General features: G+C 39.2%; 3 protein-coding genes across 6 annotated transcripts; 2 read left to right on the top strand and 1 right to left on the bottom strand.

The window, feature by feature from the left end:
- The first annotated feature begins 252 nt into the window (after positions 1-252).
- On the top strand, positions 253-3,854 carry LOC131316943 (proliferating cell nuclear antigen). 2 transcript variants are annotated; one of them, XM_058346519.1, is made up of 4 exons: positions 253-673; positions 2,641-2,793; positions 2,897-2,994; positions 3,386-3,854. In XM_058346519.1, the coding sequence occupies exons 1-4, from the start codon at positions 355-357 to the stop codon at positions 3,608-3,610; spliced, it is 795 nt and encodes a 264-aa protein (XP_058202502.1). In that variant the 5' UTR covers positions 253-354; the 3' UTR covers positions 3,611-3,854. The 2 variants fall into 2 exon arrangements, with proteins under 2 accessions (XP_058202502.1, XP_058202509.1); XM_058346526.1 differs by lacking the exon at positions 2,641-2,793 and having other exon boundaries at positions 266-673.
- Positions 3,855-8,639: 4,785 nt separating this feature from the next.
- On the top strand, positions 8,640-13,919 carry LOC131316936 (uncharacterized). The gene is made up of 2 exons (XM_058346506.1): positions 8,640-9,417; positions 13,388-13,919. The coding sequence occupies exons 1-2, from the start codon at positions 8,954-8,956 to the stop codon at positions 13,608-13,610; spliced, it is 687 nt and encodes a 228-aa protein (XP_058202489.1). The 5' UTR covers positions 8,640-8,953; the 3' UTR covers positions 13,611-13,919.
- A 1,279-nt stretch (positions 13,920-15,198) lies between these two features.
- LOC131316923 (uncharacterized) lies at positions 15,199-21,696 on the bottom strand. Of its 3 annotated transcripts, none has more exons than XM_058346488.1 (3): positions 21,130-21,696; positions 16,145-18,544; positions 15,199-15,799 (listed from the first exon to the last, which is right to left on the bottom strand). In XM_058346488.1, the coding sequence occupies exons 2-3, from the start codon at positions 18,344-18,346 to the stop codon at positions 15,521-15,523; spliced, it is 2,481 nt and encodes an 826-aa protein (XP_058202471.1). In that variant the 5' UTR covers positions 18,347-18,544; positions 21,130-21,696; the 3' UTR covers positions 15,199-15,520. The 3 variants fall into 3 exon arrangements, with proteins under 3 accessions (XP_058202471.1, XP_058202476.1, XP_058202464.1); XM_058346493.1 differs by lacking the exon at positions 21,130-21,696 and adding an exon at positions 20,063-20,120; XM_058346481.1 differs by lacking the exon at positions 21,130-21,696 and adding an exon at positions 19,421-20,114.
- Between the last annotated feature and the right edge of the window lie 3,595 nt (positions 21,697-25,291).

Below are 25,291 nucleotides of genomic sequence, written 5' to 3'. Positions count from 1 at the left end.
TCTCGATCTGTGCACAATACGTGGACAAAAAAATCCGTACACATGGTTGGTTTGAATTTCACGTCACACACAATGACAACAAGCCCATGAACTGGATGGGCCCAAAGCCCATCAAACCTGGATCCGATTGTATTACGGGCCATACCCGGCCAAAAAAATGGTCGAAAATCTCGAAACTCGTGGCGGGAATACAGTGATTTCCCAATGGCGCCCAAATTTTCTCGGTTCGGACCCACGCCGCGGCTATAAAATAATACCCGAAAACCGACTCTCTCTCCCTCCCACTCCTTCCCTCACTTTCTCTTTCAAACCCTAACCCCCAAACTTCCCCAGCACACCAAACCCCCTCCCAAGATGCTGGAGCTCAGGCTCGTTCAGGGCAGCCTGTTGAAGAAGGTCCTGGAGTCGATCAAGGACCTGGTCAACGACGCCAACTTCGACTGCTCCGCCACCGGCTTCTCACTCCAGGCCATGGACTCGAGCCACGTCGCTCTGGTCGCGCTCCTGCTCAGATCCGAGGGGTTCGAGCACTACCGGTGCGACCGGAACATATCCATGGGCATAAATCTTAACAATATGGCCAAGATGCTCAAGTGCGCCGGTAACGATGATATTATCACGCTTAAGGCGGACGACGGGAGCGATACCGTCACCTTCATGTTCGAAAGTCCAAGTGAGGTTTTTGCTTTTAGTTGTTTCTTTTGGCCTGTTGAGGTTAATTTAAGCGTCTTTCTGGAAATTAGGGTTTTTTGCGCTCGTTGGCGGAGTTTACTTGCATTGTTTTTTTTCAGTTGTTACAATGGTAATGTGTGTTGTGTTCTTGTGAGGTTTTACAATGGTAATGTGTGTTCTTGGCAGAGTTCTTGTTGAGAAATTGGCCAAACCAACAAACACGCAACATGCGAAGATCGATCAGGAAAAGAAAATAGAAAGGAGACACATAGATTAACGTGGTTCCCAATTGCGTAGTTGAATACTTCCACGGCTCAAACTAGTTTAAGGTCGAACCCCGAATAGTCAACAAAGGACAAATCAAACCTACTTAGGCTTCACAAACCAAACAGTTAGTATTTAGCTAGTGAGAACATATGTTTTGAAGAGGGTTTAAAGGAAATGAGTCTTTAGTTAAATACAATAATATTTAAGGCAAATTAAGCTTGGAAGTATTCAGTTATTTCATTTTTGTGTGGTCTAACGAAATTAGAGCTATCAAGTGAACTCTAATTGCCAAGTGTACCAAAATTTGTTTTCTTATATTTGGGTTCATTTGCGGTTATTTTTCTGTTATCTCCGTTTCGTGCGAGGAACTTTGGTATATTACGTAGTTGATATTTGTCAGTACTTGGAATTCTTATTTTAGTCTCCGTACAAATTATGGTTTTTATGATTTGTTTCTTATCCAGCTACTTAATAAACCGTAGTGTAGCTATTATGTGTGCTTTTGCAAGGGCTATGGGCAATGAAGTATTTGTTTAGTAGGTGGTATAATAACTGAAAACTTAATCAAATTGAGCATGAAAATCTTCAATTATTGATTTTATATGGTGTAACAAAGAGTTATCAATTGCTTTCTAATTGCCAAGTTCACCAGAATTGAGGTCCAGACCCCTTCTCCTCCTTTTATAATTTTCAGTTAATTTTTATCATTCATTTCCAATTATGATTGTTTTGTTCGAGGAATTTGGTACTTGGTAAAGCATGAAAGAAGTAAATGGAGCACACTGCATAAAGATTGTAGATATGAGAGAAGTCCCCCCTGGATTGAGAAAGAACTTATGAATCGTATGAGATTAATCCATAGTTATAGTTATTACAGTTTCTATTTTGAGGGTTCAAACAAAATGAATGGTTTTGTTTAGTTGCTGAAAAAATATAAGAAAATGATGCAAATAAGATAGGGAGTCTGTAGATATTTAGTTTTATGTCATCTAACGAAGTCAAAATAAACTGATTAGGGTCTACTTGCAAAGTATGCCCAAAATAGAGGGCAAAGGGGCATACCCCAGACAAATACAATCAAAACACACTGCGAACACCATACTCAATTAGAACACTAGAAAAGGAAAAACATACTTCAAGAAAGAGCATTAGGAGACCTCAAACACCCTAATAGAGATGTTCCAATCACGACATAGCAATCTGTTGGTTTCAGATTTCCGAATTTTCCTCCAAGAACTCACCAAACCACGAATATCAGAGGCAACTGCCCTAATAATCTGGCTTGCATCAGAGCTTGTGGCTTGAAAAATATGTCTGGTCATCTCCCTCCACAAGTAATTGATGACTGCTGCGCAAGACAACTTCACAAGCATATGTTTTAGTTTATCTCCACCTCTATCATCCTTGATCCACTGCACCTCATTGATCAGTTACAAACACAGCCTATGAATGTCATTCTTCACCAAAAAATACTGCCACACTATAGAGGATAAAGGGCAATTGAAAGATAAATGCTCATGAGATTATTTTACTAATTTATTTTGGTTACTCATATGTGGCCAAGCTTGTGTATCTCCTATTCTGGGTAAGGAGTTTTGGGATTTTGTGTTTTTGTTATTTGTCCTTCCTTTGGACTCTGATTTTTTTAGTCTTGTGCCCGTTTCTTGTTTGTGCTCTTATTGTATGGACAATGCCTTACAGCTCAAGATAAGATTGCCGATTTTGAGATGAAGTTGATGGACATCGATAGTGAGCATCTTGGAATTCCGGAAGCCGACTACCATGCTATTGTCCGGATGCCCTCATCAGAATTTGCCAGGATTTGTAAAGATCTTAGCAGTATTGGTGACACTGGTAGTGTTTTAATCTATCCACTGATGATTATGTTTTTATATATTCTGTAATTTAGTTCATTGTTGGTTGTGCAAACTTCTGAGCATTTGGTGGATGTGCGCAGTTGTGATATCTGTGACAAAGGAAGGTGTCAGGTTCTCTACAAGAGGTGATATTGGGACTGCAAATGTTGTTTGTCGCCAGAATACCACGGTAGACAAGGTATGTTTTCTGGTTATACATTTAAGGTGTTACTGTCAACAGAATCTAGTTGTTGAACTGTCTTCAGTTCCTGATGAATTGACTTGTAATGGTATTTTCACATGGATATGAGCTATGTCCTAAATGGGGGACATGGGATATTATGAGAAACATTTGTTATCCTCTTAGTTTCATGAAGAATTGCATTGAAAATGGGATTTTACGCATGTATATGTGCAAAGGGGCTAGATGTTTGACATGGGATAGTACTGGAAACGTACATTATCCCCTTATTTTTGTCATTAACTGTATTGTCGTTGTGGTTTTCATTCATGGATGAGTTGGATATATTTGGTCTAGTGTGCAATATACTAATCGGTTGACATGGGCTATTTCGTGTTGCAATTTGCAGCCTGAAGAAGCTACAATCATAGAGATGAATGAGCCAGTATCACTTACATTTGCTCTAAGATACATGAACTCCTTCACAAAGGCAACCCCATTGTCAAGCACAGTCACATTAAGCTTATCTTCCGAGCTACCAGTTGTGGTTGAGTACAAGATTGCGGAAATGGGTTATATCAGGTTCTACTTGGCTCCTAAGATCGAAGAGGATGATGACGAGGCAAAACCTTAAAGGTTAAACTTCCCAAATTTTGGACTTCAGGCTACAGCTTCCCGTGTCTTGCCTTAAATCATCCTGTGTCCTAACTAAGAAAACGTTTCTCATATTTGTCGTAAAAATTGCGCCATTGGAGGCAAGTAGTTGATGGTGGTTCTGAAAAATGTTGCTCTTTTTCATAATTTCCCCTGTTTTAGTGTGTTTTTTAGCAGACATTGTGGTTAACACTAGTTGATGTATCATGTTATTTTAGCTGAAAGCTTCTTCTTTTTATTATTTGCATTTTTCTTCATGTTCTCGCATCTTACACACTGGAAACAATTAGTAACCTCGGATTCATGGTCCGGTTTTTACCGCTTCATTTGCTCCAAGGCTGCTGGGGTTGCCCCTACTGAATCACTGGAATCCGTTGCATGCTCTCTGGCTTCTATCCAATCAACTCACTCTACAATGTACATATCCAGCAGCAGCTAGATTACTTGATTTCATGAATTGTGGTTGCAGCATATGTATATGGAGATTTGTATCAAAGACATATATGTACTCTAACAAAGAATATGTCATGTGACTAGGTAAGAGATCATAGTCTACCTACCCTTTTTCATATGGAGTTGGCACTTATAAATTGCTCCATTACAAGTTAAAACCCTCACCTAAGGCAACCGTGTCTGTCTGAATAAAAAGTATTCTTCCACAAACATTTTCCAGTGCCATCCTAAACTGAATTGTTATGCTACTTACTAAAATGAAGAGGAAGAAAATTTCACATTGGGACTAAATAACGGTGTCAAATGAAACTACTTCCGTCCCAATTTACTTGTTCCAGTTCTATTCTAACTAGATAAAAAAACTAGTTATATCTTTAAATGGGTAATGAATTTTATATTCAATAAAGATTTTGTTTGATAAATCTCGATTTGTTCTATAATATAATGTTTTCAAAATTATCTAAAACATTACAAATTATAAGATATAATCAATTGAAAAGTGGCACGAAATTCTAAAAGTGAATTAAATTGGGAGGGAAAACGTATATAGGACATAAATAGCATCGAATTGAGCAATGTTTACGACCTGCTAGTGCTACTGTTTGGAAAAAAAACTTCTGGGTTTCGTCACGGTAATGTGCAACTATTGGACTAGCTTCAATAATTGTACATCTTGTTGAATTGTCAAATCAAATTCGTGGAGATAGCAGCTGGTAGAGAGCTTTGAATGAGGGGACTGGGGAGCTAAGCTACAACCTACACTGCCTAGACGCATGTGATGACATGTTGGAAGAAAACTACTATACAGTATACAATATCAAGAGGGAGGGATAACTCAGGTGCACAAGATAGTATGTGAACATCTCCAGAAACGCATATACAGCTGGCCTCCCGTAAGTGGACGATGGAATTGCCTGAACACCTGATTATAAAAAATAAAAAAAATGAAAAAAAACCGCTTGTATAGCAAAACTATGGACGACCGTTTGCTCTCCATGTTCACGATAAGTAGTAATAGGTAGGCACAATTTTACGTCGTTTTTACGAACTCTTCGTGTCAAATGACACCACAGAATGGCGGAATTGAACGAAAAAAAAAGAAAAAGAGAACAAGAAAATGAAGATAGCAATACTTAGTCATGAAAACAACTGAGGTCGAATTAGAGCTGTAAACGAGCCGGACCGAACTCAGTTCGTTTGCATCCCTAGAATGAAGTGTTGCGAATAGTGAGAATACCCGGTGTAGAATTCATGTGCCCCGGTTTTGTGTCCGATGCTCTATCGAACAAGTCATGTGGGCCATCGCATAGCCAATAATGCCCCAAGGCCGAAGCCTAAAGACGAGCCAATCTTGACCTTCCTTGTAGATCTGCTTTGACTGGAGTATAGTAATGTTCCAGCCTTTCCTCTGTTACGTGAGATTGGAGAGTTGGAATTAGTTGTCAGATTCTCTTCGGACAATCCAAGTTGGACGGGTCGTTTTTATAAACCACCCTACGTGTATCTCAATTAATTTTGAAAATCAATTTCATCGTTCACTAGCAATAGCAGGGCTTAGGTCGTTATTTGGCATGTAGGCTCACGACGGGTCACGAATAGGATGATACGAGCAGTACATGAGCTACGGCTCATATATTGTACATGATTTACGGAAAAAAATTTGATCGGTTTCCAAAATTACAACTTGGATAGACAAAGGAGACTTGTAACGGTCGGGCTCATTTGAATTAGATGAAAAAATTGATTTGTTAAACTAATAAAATTAACCTAAAATTGATGGCAACCTCGCCCGAATGAAATTCTTGATTTTGCCACTCCACAACTCTAATAACAGGGCCACGAGGCTAAATAAAAACACAAAGAAAACACGATAGGAAGATCTCTCCCCGTTCCAGAATGAGTTTTAAGTATTTATTTTTTAAGAAGGCAATTTCAAGCTCAAAAATAATGGGTTTAATGAAATCTAAAAATATGCAATATGGATCTTGTTTGAAAGATCTCGATGAAATCTTTTATACGGTGCAAAAAAAATCAAAAAATTATTTTTTAGTTTAGAAATGTGAAATAAGTACTTATTTTTTAAGAAGGTGGCATACTTAAAGTAGTTTTCCAACCGGATACCTTCACAAACAAAACGAAGCAGGCTTAGGAAACAGAACTTTAGAAATGGCTGTTTTGCTTGCCTGAAATCTCATAATTTAGAAAGAAAAAGAAGAAGAAGAAGAAGAGAGACCTATTAAAAACAAATGAGACAACATTGGACTTAACCACCGAAGTTCAACCTGGCCCGGAAACAACTCTTCATTACCAAAAAGAAAAACCCCACGAAAGTTGACGAATTTGCGAGTTAGCACTTAGGTTTAATTTCATACCTCATTCCCCTTAGATAATTGTATACTCGATTGATGTTCTTGCTTGTACTCCAAAATAAACCCACTTTTGGGTTTTCTTAATGACTAAAAAAATCTATTCAAATTAAAGCAGTATTCAACCCAATTGCAATGTGCATTACAAAATGACCATTTGAAAAAAGTCTCTCTTGTGTATGAACACAACCGATCTCCATTTCCAACCCGGGCAATCATGTGGAACTTAACCAAATTCCAGCCAAGGAAACTGCCATAAAAACAGTTTTGGCATAAGCACCATCCCTTAATTTTTCTCTCTTTTTCGTTCTTTATTTTCGCAAAAGGCACAGTAGGCACTCGAGTTCTATCTCTTCCTATGTCTCCCTCTATGCCCCTGTATCATCTGGTAAACATGGTCGTGGAAAAACAATAATTGCTCCTCCATGAGATCACAGGTTCTATTCTCACGGAGGTCAAACATTTCAAACTTTGGAGCTATTGGGAGTTATGCTTGGTCGTTACCTTCAAGGCTTTAGAATTAGTCGAGGTGCACGCGAGCTGATCCGGACATCCGGTTATAAAAATAAGAAGAAGATGGAGACATAACTTATGTCAGAATAGATTTTAAAAAACAAGTCTATTCTTTGCAACCATTTCTTTTGTTCCACGTAACCTAGTGATATGTCGTTGTTCATCAAATTATTGGATCAATATTGTACCTCATATACAAGATCAAAATTTGTGTGTGTAAACCATTTCTTTCTCATACAATAGACTTTATAATAGGATAACCTTAGGGAGTGATTTTGACACTTTCTAAATTTATAGGGAGTGATTTTGACACTTTCTAAATTTATAACCGCGCTCTCAAAGGAAAGTGCCAAAGTACTCCCATGGGAAGTGTGGTTATCAATTTGGAAAGTGTCCAAATTAATTCCCCGACCTTAAAGACTTGATAACTTAATCATGCCATACTTGTCTCTGTTTTTCCTTACAACTGTGTGACACATTAACCATAATTCAATTAATCTCCTCATATAAAAAGATTTCTCCATTAGTCGAGATATGCGTAAACTGATCCGAACATATGAGATATAGAGAAAAAAAATATTAAGTTGGAGCAGCCTTTACTCAATTTTTGAGATCACAGTGTCAGATTGTCCAAGGGATTCAAATGACAGAAGCAGGAAAAAAGATGTTTTGAACTTGTGGACATTACATTGTTTGGTCCCTTTGAGATAAATCCAAAGGCAAAGTGGCTTTGACAGGATGCTCATACTACATATGTGGAAAAATGACAAATCCTTTTCCATGCCTCATTCATTTTTGACATACTCAACTGCAGATTCCAACTGCAGAATATTCATCAGTGGTGGAAAGGAAAAGGAAAAGAATAGAACCAGAGGGCAAGCATGTGATGTTGGACATGTTTTTTCATGAGAATTGCAAATTAAACATGAAAATGGATGCTCTTCAGTCGTTTGAACAAATCTCAACCATTCATTGCAGCAAATGGATGGTCGCAATGTGAAGTGTCGTCGTTTGAACAAATCTCAACCATTCATTGCAGCAAATGGATGGTCGCAATGTGAAGTGTCCCCTCCGGTCTAAAAGTACGATTGAAGAGAATCTATTTCTATTAAACAAGCACCCAAACTGGGTATGAGGCAACATATACTTTTCTGGAGTATTTTGTAAGTTTGCATATTTAAGGTTCAAATGAGTACTTTTTTTTTTTTTGAAAGGTTCAATTTCAAATGAGTACCTATAAAAGTGTTGTTTTTGCTTCTTAGCAGGAATATTTGAATTTTCTCTTTCAAAAGGGAATATAGAGAAGCTGTATACTTATTATATTTGATTATAAAAGTCCAAATCAATTACTAATAAGTAAACTAAATAAAATTATTTAAGATGGAAATACTTCGAACGGACATAGACACAAATTGATCATCTTGAAGAGTTACGTAAATCAAACGACTTTTTTGTTAGTCAGTTTTCTAATTTTTGTTTCGACATTAGGTCTCGGATACAAAATGTGCATCATGCGAGCCTTATGTGCATCAAGCAGGCATACGAGCATCTAATGACTTTCGGCACATTTTTATCATCCAAACCATAATATCGTGCCCAAATAAAAACAAGTCGACCTGTTTCGCTTCGCTACCAGCCATACAATACAATACAAAAACAAAGAGTAAAGAGGAGAGAAACTGTCGTACTCTCTCTCTCTCTCTCTCTCTCTCTCTCTCTCTCTCCTCATCACTTCCTCCGCAATTACTAGTACTGTATTTCTCTGCTCAACAATTCAACTGTAGTTGATCTCTTGCGTTTCATTTTCAACAAACGAACACTCCTACTGCTCGAAACTGACACTTTCCCCACAATTTCGTACTTACGGACTGATCTCCACATAAATACATAAACCCAAATCAATACATAAAGATTCAAACCCAGCTGATTTAATTGAACCCCACCTACTAGTATAAAGAAATGTCGATCATCATCGGCTAATCTGCAAAGAAATGTCGACCTTAGACAATCCCATCCCGGACCTAGAGTCCGGCCGCATCGGCAGCAGCCGGCGCAAGCGTCGCCGCCGCCGCCGCCGGCGGTCTTCGGTGGCCGGGAGCACCGAGACCGCCACGACGGACGGCAGCCTCTGCTTCTCCGACGACTCGGACCGGGAACAGTCGTGGGTGGGTTCGGCCGAATCGAGGTTTTCGGAGATCGGGTCGGACTCGGATGCGGGCGATTTGGAGAGTGGGGAATTGCGTTCGGGTCACGTGAAGGAGGAGAAGCAGAAGAAGAAGAGGAAGTGTAGGATTTGTCACATGAAGTTGGAGGGTGGTGGTGGTAGGAGTGGCGGTGGCGATGGGGAATCTGGTGGTGGTGGGGAGGGGATTGAGCTGGGTTGTTCTTGTAAGGGCGAATTGGGGGCTGCTCATAAGCAATGTGCCGAGACTTGGTTCAAGATCAGGGGTAACACGTGAGTTTTTTCAATCCATAAATTTTGATCTGCTTTGATTTTTTTTTTTTATGAATTGTGGTACTTTCTTTTGGTAGTAGATGTTGATGCATTTGTGGGAAAGAACACCCATTTTGAGACGGTTGGGTGAGTGCCCCACGGATTTGGGTACACAATGTTACTCCTTGCGACCGCTCTAAAAACAGTCTTGTGGTGCGACGTGGAATGCCATAAAAGACTTAATTGAAACCCGCCCTAAGAGCACCCATTTTGAGCATTTCCTAATTTGCTTAGGTTAAATTGAATGAATTTACGTTGTAAATGTGCAATCTTGATGGTGCATTATGATGCTTGTGCGGAATTTTGGGTTTGCAGATTATTTTTTGTTCATTTATTGTAATCAAGAGCCGATTGCACCTTCAGCAATCTTTGGTCGTGTAACCTCACTGTAGACCGGAAGCCCCTTCGCGATAGCTTTTTCTTTCGAGGAGGTTGACACGAAGATTTTGCACTTAATGGGAGTTAGAATTAGGAATTTGTGCTTGTAAGGCACTTACCTCCCCCCTCCTTGTAACCCTCGGGGTTGCATTGCGTTTGTTTCTTTGCAGTTCCTTGGTTACTACTTTACTAGTTGTATTGAAGATGGTGAATTAGGTATAAATTTTGATATGCTGCTTGTGTAGCTTAATTGTCTTGTGTTTATGAAGATTCTGCCAGTAATGAGATATTTCTGCTTACCCGTTTAATTTACTATTGGCTACTTTTTCCATCTGAAGTGCACAAGACGAATTCTGTGATCTCTTCTCAGAACTTTCTTGGGACCTTGCTGCTTCTATGTTCTTGTTTTCTGTTTCTGCAATATGAAAACTAAAAAAAATGTGCCATTTTTTGGCAAGTTCAAATCCTATGTAGCCTAATTTCCTTGTGACCCCGTTCCGGTGCATTTTCAGCCATTGGATCAAGTAAGAATCCTCTTATCCCGAAATAGTCGCGTGATCCAATGGACGAAAATGTAGGTACAAGGAAATTTGGGTACAGAGGATTTGAGCGGTTTTTGTGCTTGGTCCGATGTTTGTGCAACAGAAAAAAGTGGAAAGAATACAGGATTGTCATTGCTTATTTACATTTCTTTTGCAATGTGTCCAGAGGATGTGTTTTCTGTTGTATCGGATTACTTCAGTCTCTATGAGTTGCGGTTCCGGTTATGGGACTTGTGTTTTGACTCTTGAGGTTTCTCACTTTTTCAAGACACCAAATCTCAAGCAGAATGCAAGAGAGTAGAGTCAAAGTTTTAGTCTCTTTTGCTTTGTTTTGTTACGAATGAGGTAACTGGGACATCAGTTCTTTGTAATGCTTCAAAGATGCTTGTACTTTCCTAAGCTATGTTTACATGTTTCAGTATAGCAAGGTTTCATACCTTACACTTCAGTTCTTCCTAATTATGTACGAGTACATCATTTCTAATTTGTAACTCGTTTTGGATTCTGGGTTTTGTGTTCCCAGGATAATATAGAGCTGTAATTCCTCTTATACTAATATCTAAAAGGCCAGAATCACAGGAACTCCTTAATTTTTTTCCCTCTTGTCAAGTTAATAAGGTACCTTCAAGATCCAGATACCAATTAAAGTAGATGAATTTGCCTTCGAAAATGACTTAAACTTGGGGTTGTTATTGAAAAGATCAGACTGATTGTTAGGATCAGACTGATTGTTAGGATCAGACCCCTTGTTTTTCTAGAGAGATGCTCATGTGGAATGATCTCTTTGGGGACGGGGCATTTGCCTCTTCAGTTGAAGCATGCTGTTTTGTTCCTTTTTGCTTTAAGGCATTTGAATGCGGTTTATGGATCAACTGCATATTGTTCCTTGAGTTCTTCGATGTTTGGAGGTATAGGGGGCTGCTATTTCTGTGGTAAATCTTTCTAAGTGTGGTCCCTTTGCGCATATATTGTCAAATGTTATGTTTGTCTCCAGTTCTCTCCCGTCCATACCCCCATCAATTGGGGATTACATGGGTGCTGTTATGTTGTCGTAGTTTTGTAGTTTCCCTTGTAATCCCTGTAATTTCCTCATTAAGATGTTGATGCTATCCTTTTTGTGCTTGGGTTCAATTTGTTAACTGCATTATATCTGCCCTGCTCCGGCTCCTTTCATGTCATTTTTTGTCGTTTTCCTTATTGCTTTGCCATTTTATCGTAAGATGGTATCAAATAAAAGAGTACAGTCAGGTTGAATATCAGTAATGGATAAGAACAAAATGTCTGGTCACCTCATGTTCCCATTATTTGTGGATGGAGAAAATCTGTCTTACAAAGTTTTTTAACTGCACCCTGACGTCCATTTCTTTTGTTGGGAAGATGGGCTCCAATGCAAGCTGTTGAATTGACTGCACTAACAAACATTTACTATAGCGACAAGAAATGAGCAATTTCCATACAGGGAACTTTAGTTTACAGCTGCACACAGAATTTCATTATCAAACTGTGTAAGGTACGGTTAGGTACCTGTATTTGGTCCTTCTTTCTTACTGTTGATATCTTCTGAACTTCTATCGAAGTCGCATATAAAATTTCCATCATTTTCACATTCTAAGATTATTTGTGTTTGCTAACGTAAAAGCTCATGCTACCGGTGCATTGATTTGATCTATCTGTACAAATCATAAAATTGGATTCGTTAGTCATAACATTACATTGGGCTGGGCGAATCAGTAGATTCTTTAGCGAGGGAATAGTTTTTTTATATCCTGCGAGATATTTGTGCCTTGGTAACGTGATTTCGTTAATTATAAGGGTTCTCTGCGCTGTATGTTTGTGGTGAACATATTGGGATAACTAGAGGAGTGGAATAGAGAACACATAAAAGTGACTGTTGATTGAGAAACCCTGAAATTTACATCTTCAGTGAATTTTGTCAACCTGCCCTATGCAGATAGCTTTCATGTTCTCAGAGTTCTTTTGCATATGGGGACTCATGTTGCACCGCTTTTCTAAAACTTCAAATAATATTTCCGACTCGCTATAGTTCTTGTTTAGTGGATTCCAGTAGGAGGAGGTTTTAAGGTTTAAGGTTCCAAAAGATTGAAGATTGTGGGGCTTGTAGATGGAAAGGGATGGAATCTGGATGAAGTTCAACTTAGGTGCTGGAATTTGACTCATTAGGTTGCTGGTAGTTCTGAACTGCTTCTAATTATGAGGTAAAGAACTAACTTGAAGGCCAAGGGTAAGGGGGAAAGTGTGAGAAGATTTGGTGCTGGTAGACAGAGCAGGGTTTGGGTGACAAAACAATACTGTTAGCTGTCTGTTGACCCTGAATGGTGAACGTAACTAATTTAAGAAGAGTAGAAGTCATGGAGTTCTTTAGGACCGTAAGTTGAGGTTGCTTCAAGCATTAAACAAAGATTCAAGAGGTTTGGCTGTTAGATTGCTGCGAACGCTAATTGTGAAATTCATGTAAGAGATAAGATAAAACGATGAATCTACGATTCCCTCTTCGAGCTCTTGATTTAGAAATCTGTATTAATATGCCATCCTTGAAAGAAGTATGGGCAAGTGGTTTGAATTTTAACTACCAGTGGGCTAACATGTATTGAGGACCTTGAGGTTAATATGGCTAGTTAATGAGTTTGATCGGGGGATTTAGAATGTATTATATGTTTGCAACTGTTTTCCTCTCTCTCTCTCTCTCTCTCTCTGTCTCTCTCTCTCTCACACACACACACACTCACACACACAGAGATGCTGTTTTTTTCAGTTGTGTTTTCAGGCATGAATGTATGGTGTACTAAGAAAGAGCACACTGCATTTTTCAGGCATGAATGTATGGCACTAAGTAAGAGCACACTGCATCTAGTGTTTCGTGTGCATTCTTGTCTTTTAGTTTAAAATTTAGCTTTCTACCTAACGTCTATGTTCATGCTCTGCATCAAGTTTCAATCCATCATTTAGTCATGTTTAACTTCTCATTGCTCGCTCACATATGCTATCCACAGAACCTGCGAGATCTGCGGAGCCACAGCAGTGAATGTTGTTGGAGAGCAGACGAGCGAAGCGAACAGTGCAACTGCAATTGCCGGCGCAGCTCCAGCAGCTCCTACAGTCGTTGCCGAGACCCGGAATTTCTGGCACGGGCGTCGCGTTATGAACACACTACTTGCTTGCATGGTCTTTGCCTTTGTTATCTCCTGGCTCTTTCACTTCAATGTACTTTCCTGAAAACCCAAAACATAAGTGCCCCGCGGTGGGCGTATCTGTGTCTTATGCCGTCTTAATTATAGAAGTATGTGCCCACCATAGCAGTCTCTAGAGTAGTAGTACATGACCTTTATTCTTGTGTTGTATCGAGTGAGGCGTTGTAGTAGCCCCGTTGGGCCATTGTTGTTGATGAAATGTCGTGCAATTGTTGGCTTATCTATAGTGGGAAATTGGACTGTTTTCGACTTTGTTATGCTCCTTCCGGCAGGTTTCGGAAGGCGTCCATCTTTTTCAAAGGGTCTCAGAAATTGTGCATTTTGGTTGTGTCGAGTCGATATGTTACTGAGTATTTGCAGTTTTGAAGTACTTTGCTTTGTAGCCCAGACATCCTGTTCAACTCTAGGTCTTGAAACATATTGGGGCATCTTTCACTGTTAAATATGCTCTACTTTTCGTGTTTCTGCTTTCTAATATGAAGTTGAATCAACAACAGCTCAAACACAAAATTCAGCATCGACCGTGAATAGCAAGAAAGCCATTTATTTGTTGGTCCCGGTGTGTTTATCATCCAAGCAAAAGCGAGATGAACGCTCAACTCGGACCATTTATCTCTTTTGACAATCTCTTTTAACGATTCGAGCCATTCATTATGAGTTCACCATCCATCTCCTTTGAAAGTCTCAGTAACGATTCAAGCCATTTAATTTAATTTTTTTTCTTTACAAAACAAACGACCAAGTTGATCAGACACCCAAACTGGATTGGGTTTCCTATAGTGCATAGCCACACTAAATGGTTGTAGTACGGCCGATCCGACCGTTCATTTTGGTACGAACGGTTTAGATTTAATTTGAATTCTTATTGATCTAAACCATCCATTACTCATGATTAAAATCCGAGCAGTCCATTGGGACGGCTGGATCAAACTGCACTACATGCTGTAGAGCAGCCGTACAACATCTTCGGGTCACAAAACTGGGTCCTATTATAGTTTGATTAACCAATTCTTTGCAAAGTAGTTTATAAACGCATTAACCTCTGAACGGCTCATATCGCAAATGAGAGGAATCAAGGGCCCTCGTCTGCAATTATAAATACATGCACAGTCCTATAATCTTGCCCCGAAATCATGGTAATGGCCAGCAAGGAGATTGCCAGAAGCCAAGCATATGAGGAATTTTTCAGTGCCGGGTGGGAACCACGTGGTGCCGCTCGGCGCATTCGGACTGTCCAAAAGTGTTTTGGACGATTCGGATTAAAAACAATCTAGTGTTTTTAATCCAAATCGTCCAATTGGATGGCTTCGATGCGCCGAGCGGGCACGACATCAGCTGTACCCACCCGGCACTGAAAATTTTCTCCAAGCATATTCCTTCCAACTTGATTTGACCGGACTGACAAACCCAAGATTAATATTTCCCGAATAAACAGAAAAAACAAAACCACGACAGCACCACAAAAGGCATCAGTTTATGATGTGGGTGGATTCCCCAACAAAAGGCATCAACAGAAGTGATTAATTGAGTCCAGAAATAAGAAACTGCACCAAATGTACTAGACAACATTTCTCTGCCAATAAACCAGGCATCCCTCAGCTGAAAACACTGAATGAATAAATCATGTGATATTGAAATGAAGCCTCGTGCACCACGAAGCTACAAAATACACTGCATATATTTCATTCCATGTACTAGTAAAATCGACACTTTCTAAGCAAAAAAGAGAACGCAAAAACTCCCTATTTCTGATATCATACGGCCCCTATAGCATGTCTTCTGAGATTAAAAGGTCATGCTCCATTTGGCTGCAACTTACGACAGCACAAGATGATCGCTAACAATCAGAAGTTTTTATTGTAGGCTTCCCATGATAATAATTTTAGCCAAGTGAAGATACAAAACTGTACAATGCGTGCCCAGTTCACGTGCAATCTAGACCCTTCCGATAGGCGAAACTGGTGGATTTGAGCTATAACTCTCAAGAACCTCCAGTTTGACCTGGCTGGCGGCCTTTATTCCTTCATTCTCAAAAGATTTCTCTCCAAACGGCTTGCTCAAATCTGAAAGCTCATATGGTTTCCCACAACTCAAAACTGCTATACAAATGGAGAATGCTTGTAGAAATGAGAGCGACGAATTGAATTCAACCGAAAAGATACCATCCTTGAACGAGGACATGCTAAAGCCAGGCGTATCGTCTCCTTCTTCTCCCTGCAGGAAAGTAGGTTAGTTAACGAAAATTAGGGAAACCCTAAGACTGTACTCAGATCGTGGATTTGTGGAGGGAAAGAAAACGGTAAAGGAAAAGATAAGGAGATAATGAAATGAAGAAGCCCTGGATAGAGCTCAATGGAAAAATAGGATTCATGTAGCCGACCCCAATTGATTGAGACACAAGGCTCGGTTTGGTTTTTATAATGAAATGAAGAAGCTAAATCTATTTCTTTGGTTCCTGGTCATTTCCCTCTCCCTTGGTAAGTCCACCTACTAGTCCACGATCCAAACACAAGCAAAATGGAACACAAATGGAGATTGGTGCAAAGGCATGATCAATACCTGAGAGAAGAGCTCAAATCTATCGGCAGCATTATGAATTTTGGCTGAACTTGGTCTCTTACCAAGTTTAGTCTGGTTAGCAAGCACCCTTAATCTGCAACCCAAATCCCAGCCTCCACAATCACATATCCCTCCCAATTTCCATCTTTTAATCAATGGTGAAGGCTCTCCTTTGCTCGGTAGCCCATGGACACCACTAGGTAATATAACTGTTGTGCTAAGAAGCTCTTGACTTCGAACAAAAGACCCACTTTCCACATAAGAGTTCCCTTTTGGGACCTTCACGACAATGGCTGCAAGCTCATCATTTGTCTGGAGGTCAGATGTGTGTTGATCTTCAAGTTTTAGGTCCACAGAAAACAAAACAAACTCCCTAATGCGAAGCTCGTCTGCAGAATTCTGTCTTGCCAAGTTGGGGACCTCAGAATCAGAAACTGTCATTTGGGCAACAGCATTTGGAACATAACCATGACTTTTATCTTTGCTGCCTCGATTTCTCCACCCATTTTTTTTCTTGAGTTCATGAACAGTGAAAAACGTATAAATCCAGCATTTCTCATCCTTTCTCATTGAAGCTGCTAGAATGTCACTGCTGCTCTCAACTGCAAAAGTAAACATCGGAAGGCCATTCTTGATGACGATTCGCAAAAGTGCTTGCACTGTTGACGATCCTTGTTTCTTTTTGCCATGTGAATCATCTACCACAACACTCTTGCAACCAGAAAAATCTAATTTTGCTTTCACTGGATGTACAGTAGATGATTTGCAGGCCCTATCCACCAATGATGGATCTTTCTCCGATGGCTCCAAAAATTGGTGAGAGTTCGATGCCTTTGGCTTCAGCAATGGATCCAACAACCTTCTTAAAGGGCTGGACTGGGATCTACTTTTGCCAGTGGATTTACTATTACCCGAATCTTCCAAGTAAGAAGAACAAATAGTTTTATCTGATCCACATGTAGCAATAACATTTTCTGAACTATCTTTGGAGGTGGAGACTCGGCCAATCAGACCCAGGCTATTGATTAACCGGCGAGTAGGAGAAGGATTTCTCGACTTAGGAGCCTCCAGTATGCCCGTTTTAAGATCTGACACCTCGGAAGATTTGATGTTTGAATTTCGAGGCATTCGGGTTAACTTCTCTCCCATTTTCTTTCCTCTGGGTGGGCTGACTGACATTTTCACAGAACATGGAGCAGGTTGCAATGGTACATACGACAACTTCATAGTCTTTGCATCTACGGAGTTCGGTTGTTTTCTCCGCAAGTCATTGGTATTTTCATTTTCACAAGGCAGTGAGCACGAGTGGGGGAAGTCAGAATAGCTATATTCATTGTATACCTCCTTAGGAAAAGATCCCTCTGAAATGCTCTTTCGGCTTTTTCCTGCTGAATGACTACATTCAGCACCATCCCTTGGAAAGACCATTGTTTTGCATCTTTGATGGGAACTGCGATGGTCATCACGTAGGCGGTCCTGGCGCTCCTCTACTCCCCTAGTAGATTCACCATCTTGAATCTTTTCCTTGCCCTTCATTCGTGATACTGCCCCATAACTTTTTGAATCCAGGGACGCTTTCGCAACTTTAGGAATGATTTTTGGTTCCGTGTCTTCCCACTGGGACTCTTTCAGCTTGATTCCTGGTTGGTTTCTGCTAAAAGACTGGTACATTCTAAAGATATTCTGTTGTCCCTTCAAGGGATTGCTCGATGATGCTTTGAGATCTTCAAACTTTCCAACATTTTCTTTAATGGCAGTTTTGGCACCCTGAGAATAAGCTTCTTTTGGTGATGAATTCAAATGGGATCGTAGCGATGGCCCATGCGTCCTTTTCCGAGCAGGAGAGCTGCTGTGGGCTCTGCTAGAATGGGTTGATGAGTCATCTGTCGAGAAAAATGAGGAATTGCTGGTGGAGGGCGAATACCTGCTACTTTGCTGAGATATTGCCTTATGATGAGACTGCCACTTTTCTAAACGGCGAAAGTCAAGGACTCCAACGTTTAAAGCTTTCTCCTTGAGGTTTTCTCCTTTCTCCAAATAGTTTGGCACATTTGACATGAATTTAACAAGCTCCTCCTTCTGCTTTGGGTGTTTCGCCAACGATGCTGATGGGATACGCTCTACGTTCTTTATTTCTTTGAATTTCAGCTTGTCTTGCAATTTTGTACTTTGGCTAGCTCGGGATGACATCGAGCTATCCATCCTTCTTATGACTTTCTGAACTTGGGAGGTTTTCCAAACTATAAATCATTGTCCATAAGAATGGAAAGGTGGCAAGGACTCTAGTCCTATTTCAGATGGTGCTATATCTTTACTCGAATACGCTGTAATTTATCAGCTTCTCAGTCCTGCGGAAGTTTGCAACAACGGCAGACGGATATGTTCACACCTGATAGTCCTCTGCAGAACAAAGCAAAAGAGAACATTGTTACAACAGTCAGAAAAATCATACTACACTACAAGAAAACTGAAGTACCACATGCAAGTTGACAACAACATGGGGGAAATGCAGAGGTAAAAGCATATCACTGAACTGGATTTAAGAGGAACCAACATCACTCAGACTTCTTAGTGGAATAACAGAGGCAGAAAGGAAACAATTCAAAAGTCAGAATTACATTCGTATTCCTGGATTTGAAATGAACTGCATTGCTACGACAGTGTTTGATCATATACAGCCAAGTGGCCCAAGCCCATTGTGATAACCTCAGTAATTCAAAACACAGATCTGATTTTTAGGATTTTATGATGTATTGGAACATAGAAAAGAAAAAAACAAGAAAATGACTCATCTAGTGAATCAATCTGATTCGAACAGGGTTGGCTGCGAACCAGTGTACCCTAAGTTAAATGTAATCGTTGAAGTTCACAAATCAACCCCAACCCCTCATTCATAATAAACAAATAGTACTTAAAGAGAGAGATGCCCACAGAGAGAGCAAATTGGAAAAGTACTCTAGGAAAGACAAATATTTCCAATCACCAAGTATGGAGTTCAAAGAGCTCATTCAATGGGCATCGTAAATGAGATTCTCTCTCCAAATGGCAGAGATGTTGGATGGTTTCTCTAACTCGGGATCCAAGTAGCTTAGATAAAGCACTGGGTCTTTTTGAGCTTTTCTGCACAATTATGCCAGATTTGCGGTATTTACGGCAACCAAATTTATGCCAGAATGAGAAGACAACACAAGAAGCACACAATTCTCCCAAGCAACAACTTTAGAAAAGAAAAGACATGTTCAAGCTACTGAACAATTACAAGCTAATCATTCTTACCAGCAGGTGACAAGATTCGGATAATCTCACGCAGCTTGGAAATTATAAGATATGATTAACATTAGTTATCTTCTTCAATTAACACTTGGCAATGGCGGAACATCTGTTCTGACTTTTCCCCCTTCTCTTCACCATGAATATACCCTCCTCTAGTTTGTCCTCTTAAACTAATTTCAACCCCGCTTATCCCCCTCCACTCCCAAAGAAAAAAGCAGAAAAGTTTGGGAAAATTAAATCTCCCCAAAATCCTCAAAGCAAAGATATTCTTGAAGATTCGGAAAGTACACCATTTTTCTCTACCTACAAATAAGGGAAAAAGACGATGAATCCGGAGGGACCACACTAACACCCGGATTCAAAGGGCACCAAGCAATGGTTGGGGTCACAACTCACAACTTATGCTTCACCGTTTTCCTTATCTGAATTAAGTTCTCCCCTTTTCCAATTTTAATAGTGACAAATTGCTGACGTTCGACCCCTCACAATCAAGCAAACAGAGAAATCTCCAACAAGTTGCTATGATATCAAGTAGTGCCAAATGGTTCAAAATTTAGCAGTTCAATGATGGCAACAGATGACACTCTGTGCAAGGAGAAAGAAAACACGAACAAACCAACCAATCGAAAATCGAGTGGTCCTTACAAATTGGAATTTAGCAGGGATACGAGGCTAAAATAGCCAGTCCTTATCAAAGCTGCAAGTGATGGAAAAGATAAGGTCCCAGCTGGTAAAAAAGCAGAGAAAATCATGATTCCATATTTTAAAAACCCACCGTTTGGCTCCTGGGAAAAAGAAAAAAAGAACATAGACAAGAAAATATTCTAGCTTTCATGCCCTTTCCCCCCCATACTTTTACTGTCTTAAAAGCAGGTTTCTTTTCGACTCTTTTTGTTTTCCTTCATATTTTATGAGAACACAAATGGTAAGCCAGAGTGTTGATTCAAGCCGGAAGTCACATGAACCCAAAAGCCTTTTGCTTTTGAAAGCACTTTAGTTGTGCTTATGAAAGCTTTTACCAAAGAACCTTTTTTACCTTTTCAAAGTAGATATTCCCAAGACGTTTGATTTCAGAATCAAGATTCACTACCAAAACAGTAACCCAAAAATCTCATAAACCCATAAAAATAATTCAAAGGAGAACACAAAAAACACTAAGAATGTCCAATCTTCTTCCAAAGAACCTTTCTTTTTTATTCAACGGTCGGTGTGTCTGGGCCAAATAATGCGCACCTTGACTAATCTCCACCAGTTTAGTCAAAGACTAGTCGTTCACGCCAAGACTAGGGATTCACAAAAAAAATACTTTGTTGTGGCTTGACATTAAGAATCAAACTCTTATCAATTATGTAATCATGTGAAAAGCAAATCAACCAACCAACTGAACTACCTCACGGGCTCCCAAGAACCTTTTTTTTTTTTTTTACCTTTTGAAAGTTGATTAACCCAGGATTTTTGCTTTTAGAATCAAGATTCACTACCAGAACAGAATGAACAGTAGTCCAAAACCTCAATAACGGTAAACCCATAACAGAAAAACAAAAGAGGAACACAAAAAAAGAATAATTTTAACTGTCCCAAGAATTCCCCAAGAAACAAACAATTTAACTGAACCTCAAAAAAAAAAAAAACAAAAGAAGAGAAAACTGAACCGAACCAAATCCACATGTTGACTTCGACAAGGAACTATTTGGACAAAGAACAGAGCGTACCTACGGCGGGAAACAATCTTGACAAATGCACAAATTATTAGGAACCCATTCATTGTCCAGAGGAGAGAACAAAGTGTCGGTGGCCCAATAGATTAGTAACCGGAGAGAGATGAGAAGGGGTGATAGAGAGGTCGTAGGATATCCAGAAATAAGATATAACAAGAGATCTTCTCGTATCCACAGACGCGAGAGAGAGAGAGAGAGAAGGTCGGTTGAATCGAGCTCAGGTGTCGTCTCAAACACTGTCAAACAGAGAGCGAGAGCTTGAAAGAGAGAGAGAGAGAGAGAGAGAGAGAGAGAGAGATGAATCGTTTATTAGATCGGACGGGTGAGAGAGGAGGAGGGAGAAGGGGTGGGTCACATCGGCTCAGAAAGGCGCGTTTGGGATCCACCAACTGATGACCTCGTTTTACCGCGTACTATACGTTTTTTTTTTTGTTTTTTGATCAGCGCGTACTGAAATTTACTGTTCTCACCGTGCAAACTCCAACTATTTGCCCATGAATTCTAGCCGACTTGGCATCTCCGGGTATTCTTCATCAACATATGAAAGATCAGGGTTCAGATGCCGTTGTCGTGGGCGTTTGATGCTATGAATAGTCTTTAAAATCTCTCATGGACTGACCTATTGACACTTACTAATCTCGTGTATATAATATTAAAAAAAAAGAGTCAACTTTTTTGTTTTTAATGTCGTCTTAATTTTATGTTTGAACTTTGAAGTTGTTTAATTGGTATTTTTAGTTTTATGTGTAAAATTATTTTTAATAATACATGCGGATTCATTAATATAAATTTACTTTTTATTCTTGGAGTTTTAGAAAAATAATTTGAGGAGTTTTTTTGAACCAAATTTGAGGTGTTTCAAAATGAAATATTGAACCTACTTTATTGGTTATGCCGCAAATTCTTTTCTTTTTTTTTCCCGAAAAGGCTGGGCAACGTAAACGAAAAGGATATGATGAGTACATACAGCACATGCATACAAATTGTAGACCCATCTAAGGTCCCTCACAAATAATCCAAGCCGCTCATTTTGTTTAAAATGTTTATTTAGGGTTTGTGTAAAAGATTAACTCAATCGGATATCGGTAAAAGTATTTACGAAATATCTAATTTTGTTTCAAAATCCTAGCCACCCGAAAGAAACAATTATGAGCAGCTCAAATTATTTTTAAGGCATCCGAAACGGGTTCAAAATTAGTATGCATGAACTGTAAATTCTTTTAATGGTGTCAGATAATTAATGACCCCAATAAATTAGGATCCAGAACTATCATGATTATCACAATAAAAACATTAAGTGGAAGTTAAATAATCAAGAACGACATACGTGGATCCAATAATGCGAAACTTGAGCGATCCAATGATTAATTAAAACAACTATAGTATCTTACAATAACATTAAGCCTTATGTGAAATTCTCTCTCTCTCTTACCTTTCTTTCTAACTGTTTCGTATATATCGCATATTTATGGAACCCTAGACATTTTTTATAGGCAGAGAAAGATCCAATCTTCCATAGTGGACACTGATATTTACTTCTCATCAAAGTAAAGTCTATTTAGGCAAAAGCTTCTCCATTTGACCAATAAAATAAAATTTTAAGCATAAAAATATGAAAAATTCTATTAAAACCCATAATTTATATATGCCATATATAAAACATGTGGGCCATAAAGACTGTAGCGGCTCTGTGGTGGAAACCACGACTTTTGACTGCACAACGCATCGGAGCGTTGCGGCCTTTTTGCCTGGCTAGGGACCGAGAACTGGGTTTTAAAATGCGCTCCTCTTTCCTTTTTCTACCTTCTTTTTCTTGGGGGAAATTTGATCCGACACTGGTTAAGAAAAAGGAGTTTTGATTCAATGTTGCAGGGTTTTCTTCAAAAATAACTGCCTTCTAAAATTAATTTGGATGTGCATGAGGACGTTGACGAGATTTAAAAAGTGATCATAAGAGCATCTCTAATGGGAGATGTCAAATATGACGTGGATAATGCAACGGCTACTCTTGACACCTTCACGCTGCAAATTCGTGACAATTTTGACATCAATTGTGACGTGGAAAATTAAAGGTATGTCAATTTTTACATCAACATAGTGACATGCCAATTTTCAAAAATCTAACCGTTTGAATTTCAAAAGAGTGCCGTTTGATTTTCTTTTCCTTTTAAGTTTGACATAAGGGTTGACATTAAGGGTGGGAGAGGCATATATAGCATGATGTCAAATAAATATAATTAGGCATAAGGGTTGGAGAAAAGGTTTTGATATCAAATTGAAGATGCCAAAATACCACATAAGCCTTCAAAAAAAATTTGACATCTCCAATTTGAAGTAAAGGGTCGAAGGTGCTCTAAGTCTCGGTCATTTACTCTGAAATGAACTTTATTACAAAGAGCCCGCTGAAGGGACGAATCAAGAAATTTGCATTTGGGGACGTACACATTAATAAACTTATACATGTACATTTATACAATTCCTTAATTAACATATTTCTTGTCGGTAAAATAACAAATTGGTGACTGCATCTATAACTACATCTTATAATTATAAATGGGCGTGTTTGTAAAAATAAAAAAAATTTATATTGTGAGAAAATTTAGCACTCTAAATTATTGGAAATCCTAATCACAATGAAGATTTGCAAGGAACCACGCAAGGAAAAACTTGTTTGGGTCCATTTCGGATCTCACAATAATTTAGAAAAATATCAATAAATTTTGAATATTATTTTATGGGGCTTTATAAAAAATCAGCTCCAATGAACATCGGTAAGTATTACTTTTGGATTTGTGGGGGAGAATAAAATAATATTCAAAAACCTACCTAATAAAACTCAAAAGTGTGGGGGTCACACAAACACAAGTTGAAAGGAGAGTTGAGATTCATTTGATCTAAGGGCTGATGTGTGCTCTCCAACTCTTTTAAAAAAACACCCACACTCTTACAAATATATTACAAAAATGTCATCGGTTCTTTTTACCCAAATCAAATTTTGTCAGAAGCATATAAAAAATAAAAATAAAAATAACCCTGCTTCTAGTGGCGTTTGGGTCTCTCTCTCTCTCTCTCTCTCTCTCTCTCTCTCTCAACACCGCTCTTTTGAATCTACGGCGAAATCTTTCAAATCTGGGCCAACACTCTCTCTCTCTCTCTCTCTCTCTCTCTCTCTCTCTCTCTCTCTCTCTCTCTCTCTCTCTCTCTCTCTCTCTCTCTCTCTCTCTCTCTCTCTCTCTCTCTCGATTGATCGATCGACACCTCTCTTTCAAATCCCCGGCGAAATCTTTCAAATCTGGGCCAACACTCTCTCTCTCTCTCTCGATCAATCGACACCTCTCTTTCAAATCCCTAGCGAAATCTTTCAAATCTGGGCCAACAAAGCTGCGTGGAATGTTCCTTACCCAGCCAAATCTTTCAAATCTGTTGAGTATTGTGGACGGTGGGAGTTGGGCTAAGAAAGCTTCGTAAAACCACATGTATTTGAAATTTTTTGGAGTTTACTAGGGGTTTTTTTGAATTTTTGGTCTCTTTTTATTTGAAGTTTTGGTGTCAGCAAAGGGGGTCTAACAAATAAACTATATCCGTTTGGAAGAAAGCCTACAAGCTGCGTGAACGGTGGGTAAAGAAAGAACCCTAAAAGCAAAGGTATTTGGAAATTTTTGGAGTTTACTGGGATTGGGATTTTTTTGGATTTGGGACGGTGGGTAAAGAAAGAACCCTAAAAGCAAAGGTATTTGGAAATTTTTGGAGTTTACTGGGATTGGGATTTTTTTGGATTTTTTCTCTATTTTTTTTTTGGAGTTTTGGTGTCTAAAAGCAAAGGCAATGCTCTATTGGGATCATCGTTGGCAGTTTTTGGTGTTAGAAATACTCTTTGTAGCTAGTTTAAAATTTTAGTTGGAGAGTGCCGTAAGCATGAGTAATTATCTTTCGTGCCACTAAGAAGAGGATCACATACTACACACTAATGAATCAATTTAGTGCTTGAACCACTAGCTAGCAAGTGCCGTAGGCACAAGTAATTCCAACCGAGGTGCGTAGTGCTGTAGGCACAGATAAGCACTAGTTTATGGATATTTTTCTAGATTTTTTTGCGATCCAAAATGGACCCAAATGCATTTTTCTGTGCATGATTCCCTGCAAATCTTCCTTGCAA

Source organism: Rhododendron vialii, chromosome 1a, assembly GCF_030253575.1.
Source record: "Rhododendron vialii isolate Sample 1 chromosome 1a, ASM3025357v1".
Lineage (NCBI taxonomy): Eukaryota > Viridiplantae > Streptophyta > Magnoliopsida > Ericales > Ericaceae > Rhododendron > Rhododendron vialii.
Note: the sequence above shows the minus strand (reverse complement) of the source record. Positions and strands in the feature narration are given on the sequence as shown.

Coding starts and splice junctions, on each gene's coding strand:
- LOC131316936 (XM_058346506.1), top strand. CDS start 8,954: ATGTCGACCTTAGACAATCCCATCCCGGACCTAGAGTCCGGCCGCATC. Junction 9,418..13,387: donor TTCAAGATCAGGGGTAACAC/GTGAGTTTTTTC, acceptor TGCTATCCACAG/AACCTGCGAGATCTGCGGAG.
- LOC131316923 (XM_058346488.1), bottom strand. CDS start 18,346: ATGGATAGCTCGATGTCATCCCGAGCTAGCCAAAGTACAAAATTGCAA. Junction 15,800..16,144: donor GATTTGAGCTCTTCTCTCAG/GTATTGATCATG, acceptor ACTTTCCTGCAG/GGAGAAGAAGGAGACGATAC.
- LOC131316943 (XM_058346519.1), top strand. CDS start 355: ATGCTGGAGCTCAGGCTCGTTCAGGGCAGCCTGTTGAAGAAGGTCCTG. Junction 674..2,640: donor CTTCATGTTCGAAAGTCCAA/GTGAGGTTTTTG, acceptor AATGCCTTACAG/CTCAAGATAAGATTGCCGAT. Junction 2,794..2,896: donor TAGCAGTATTGGTGACACTG/GTAGTGTTTTAA, acceptor GGATGTGCGCAG/TTGTGATATCTGTGACAAAG.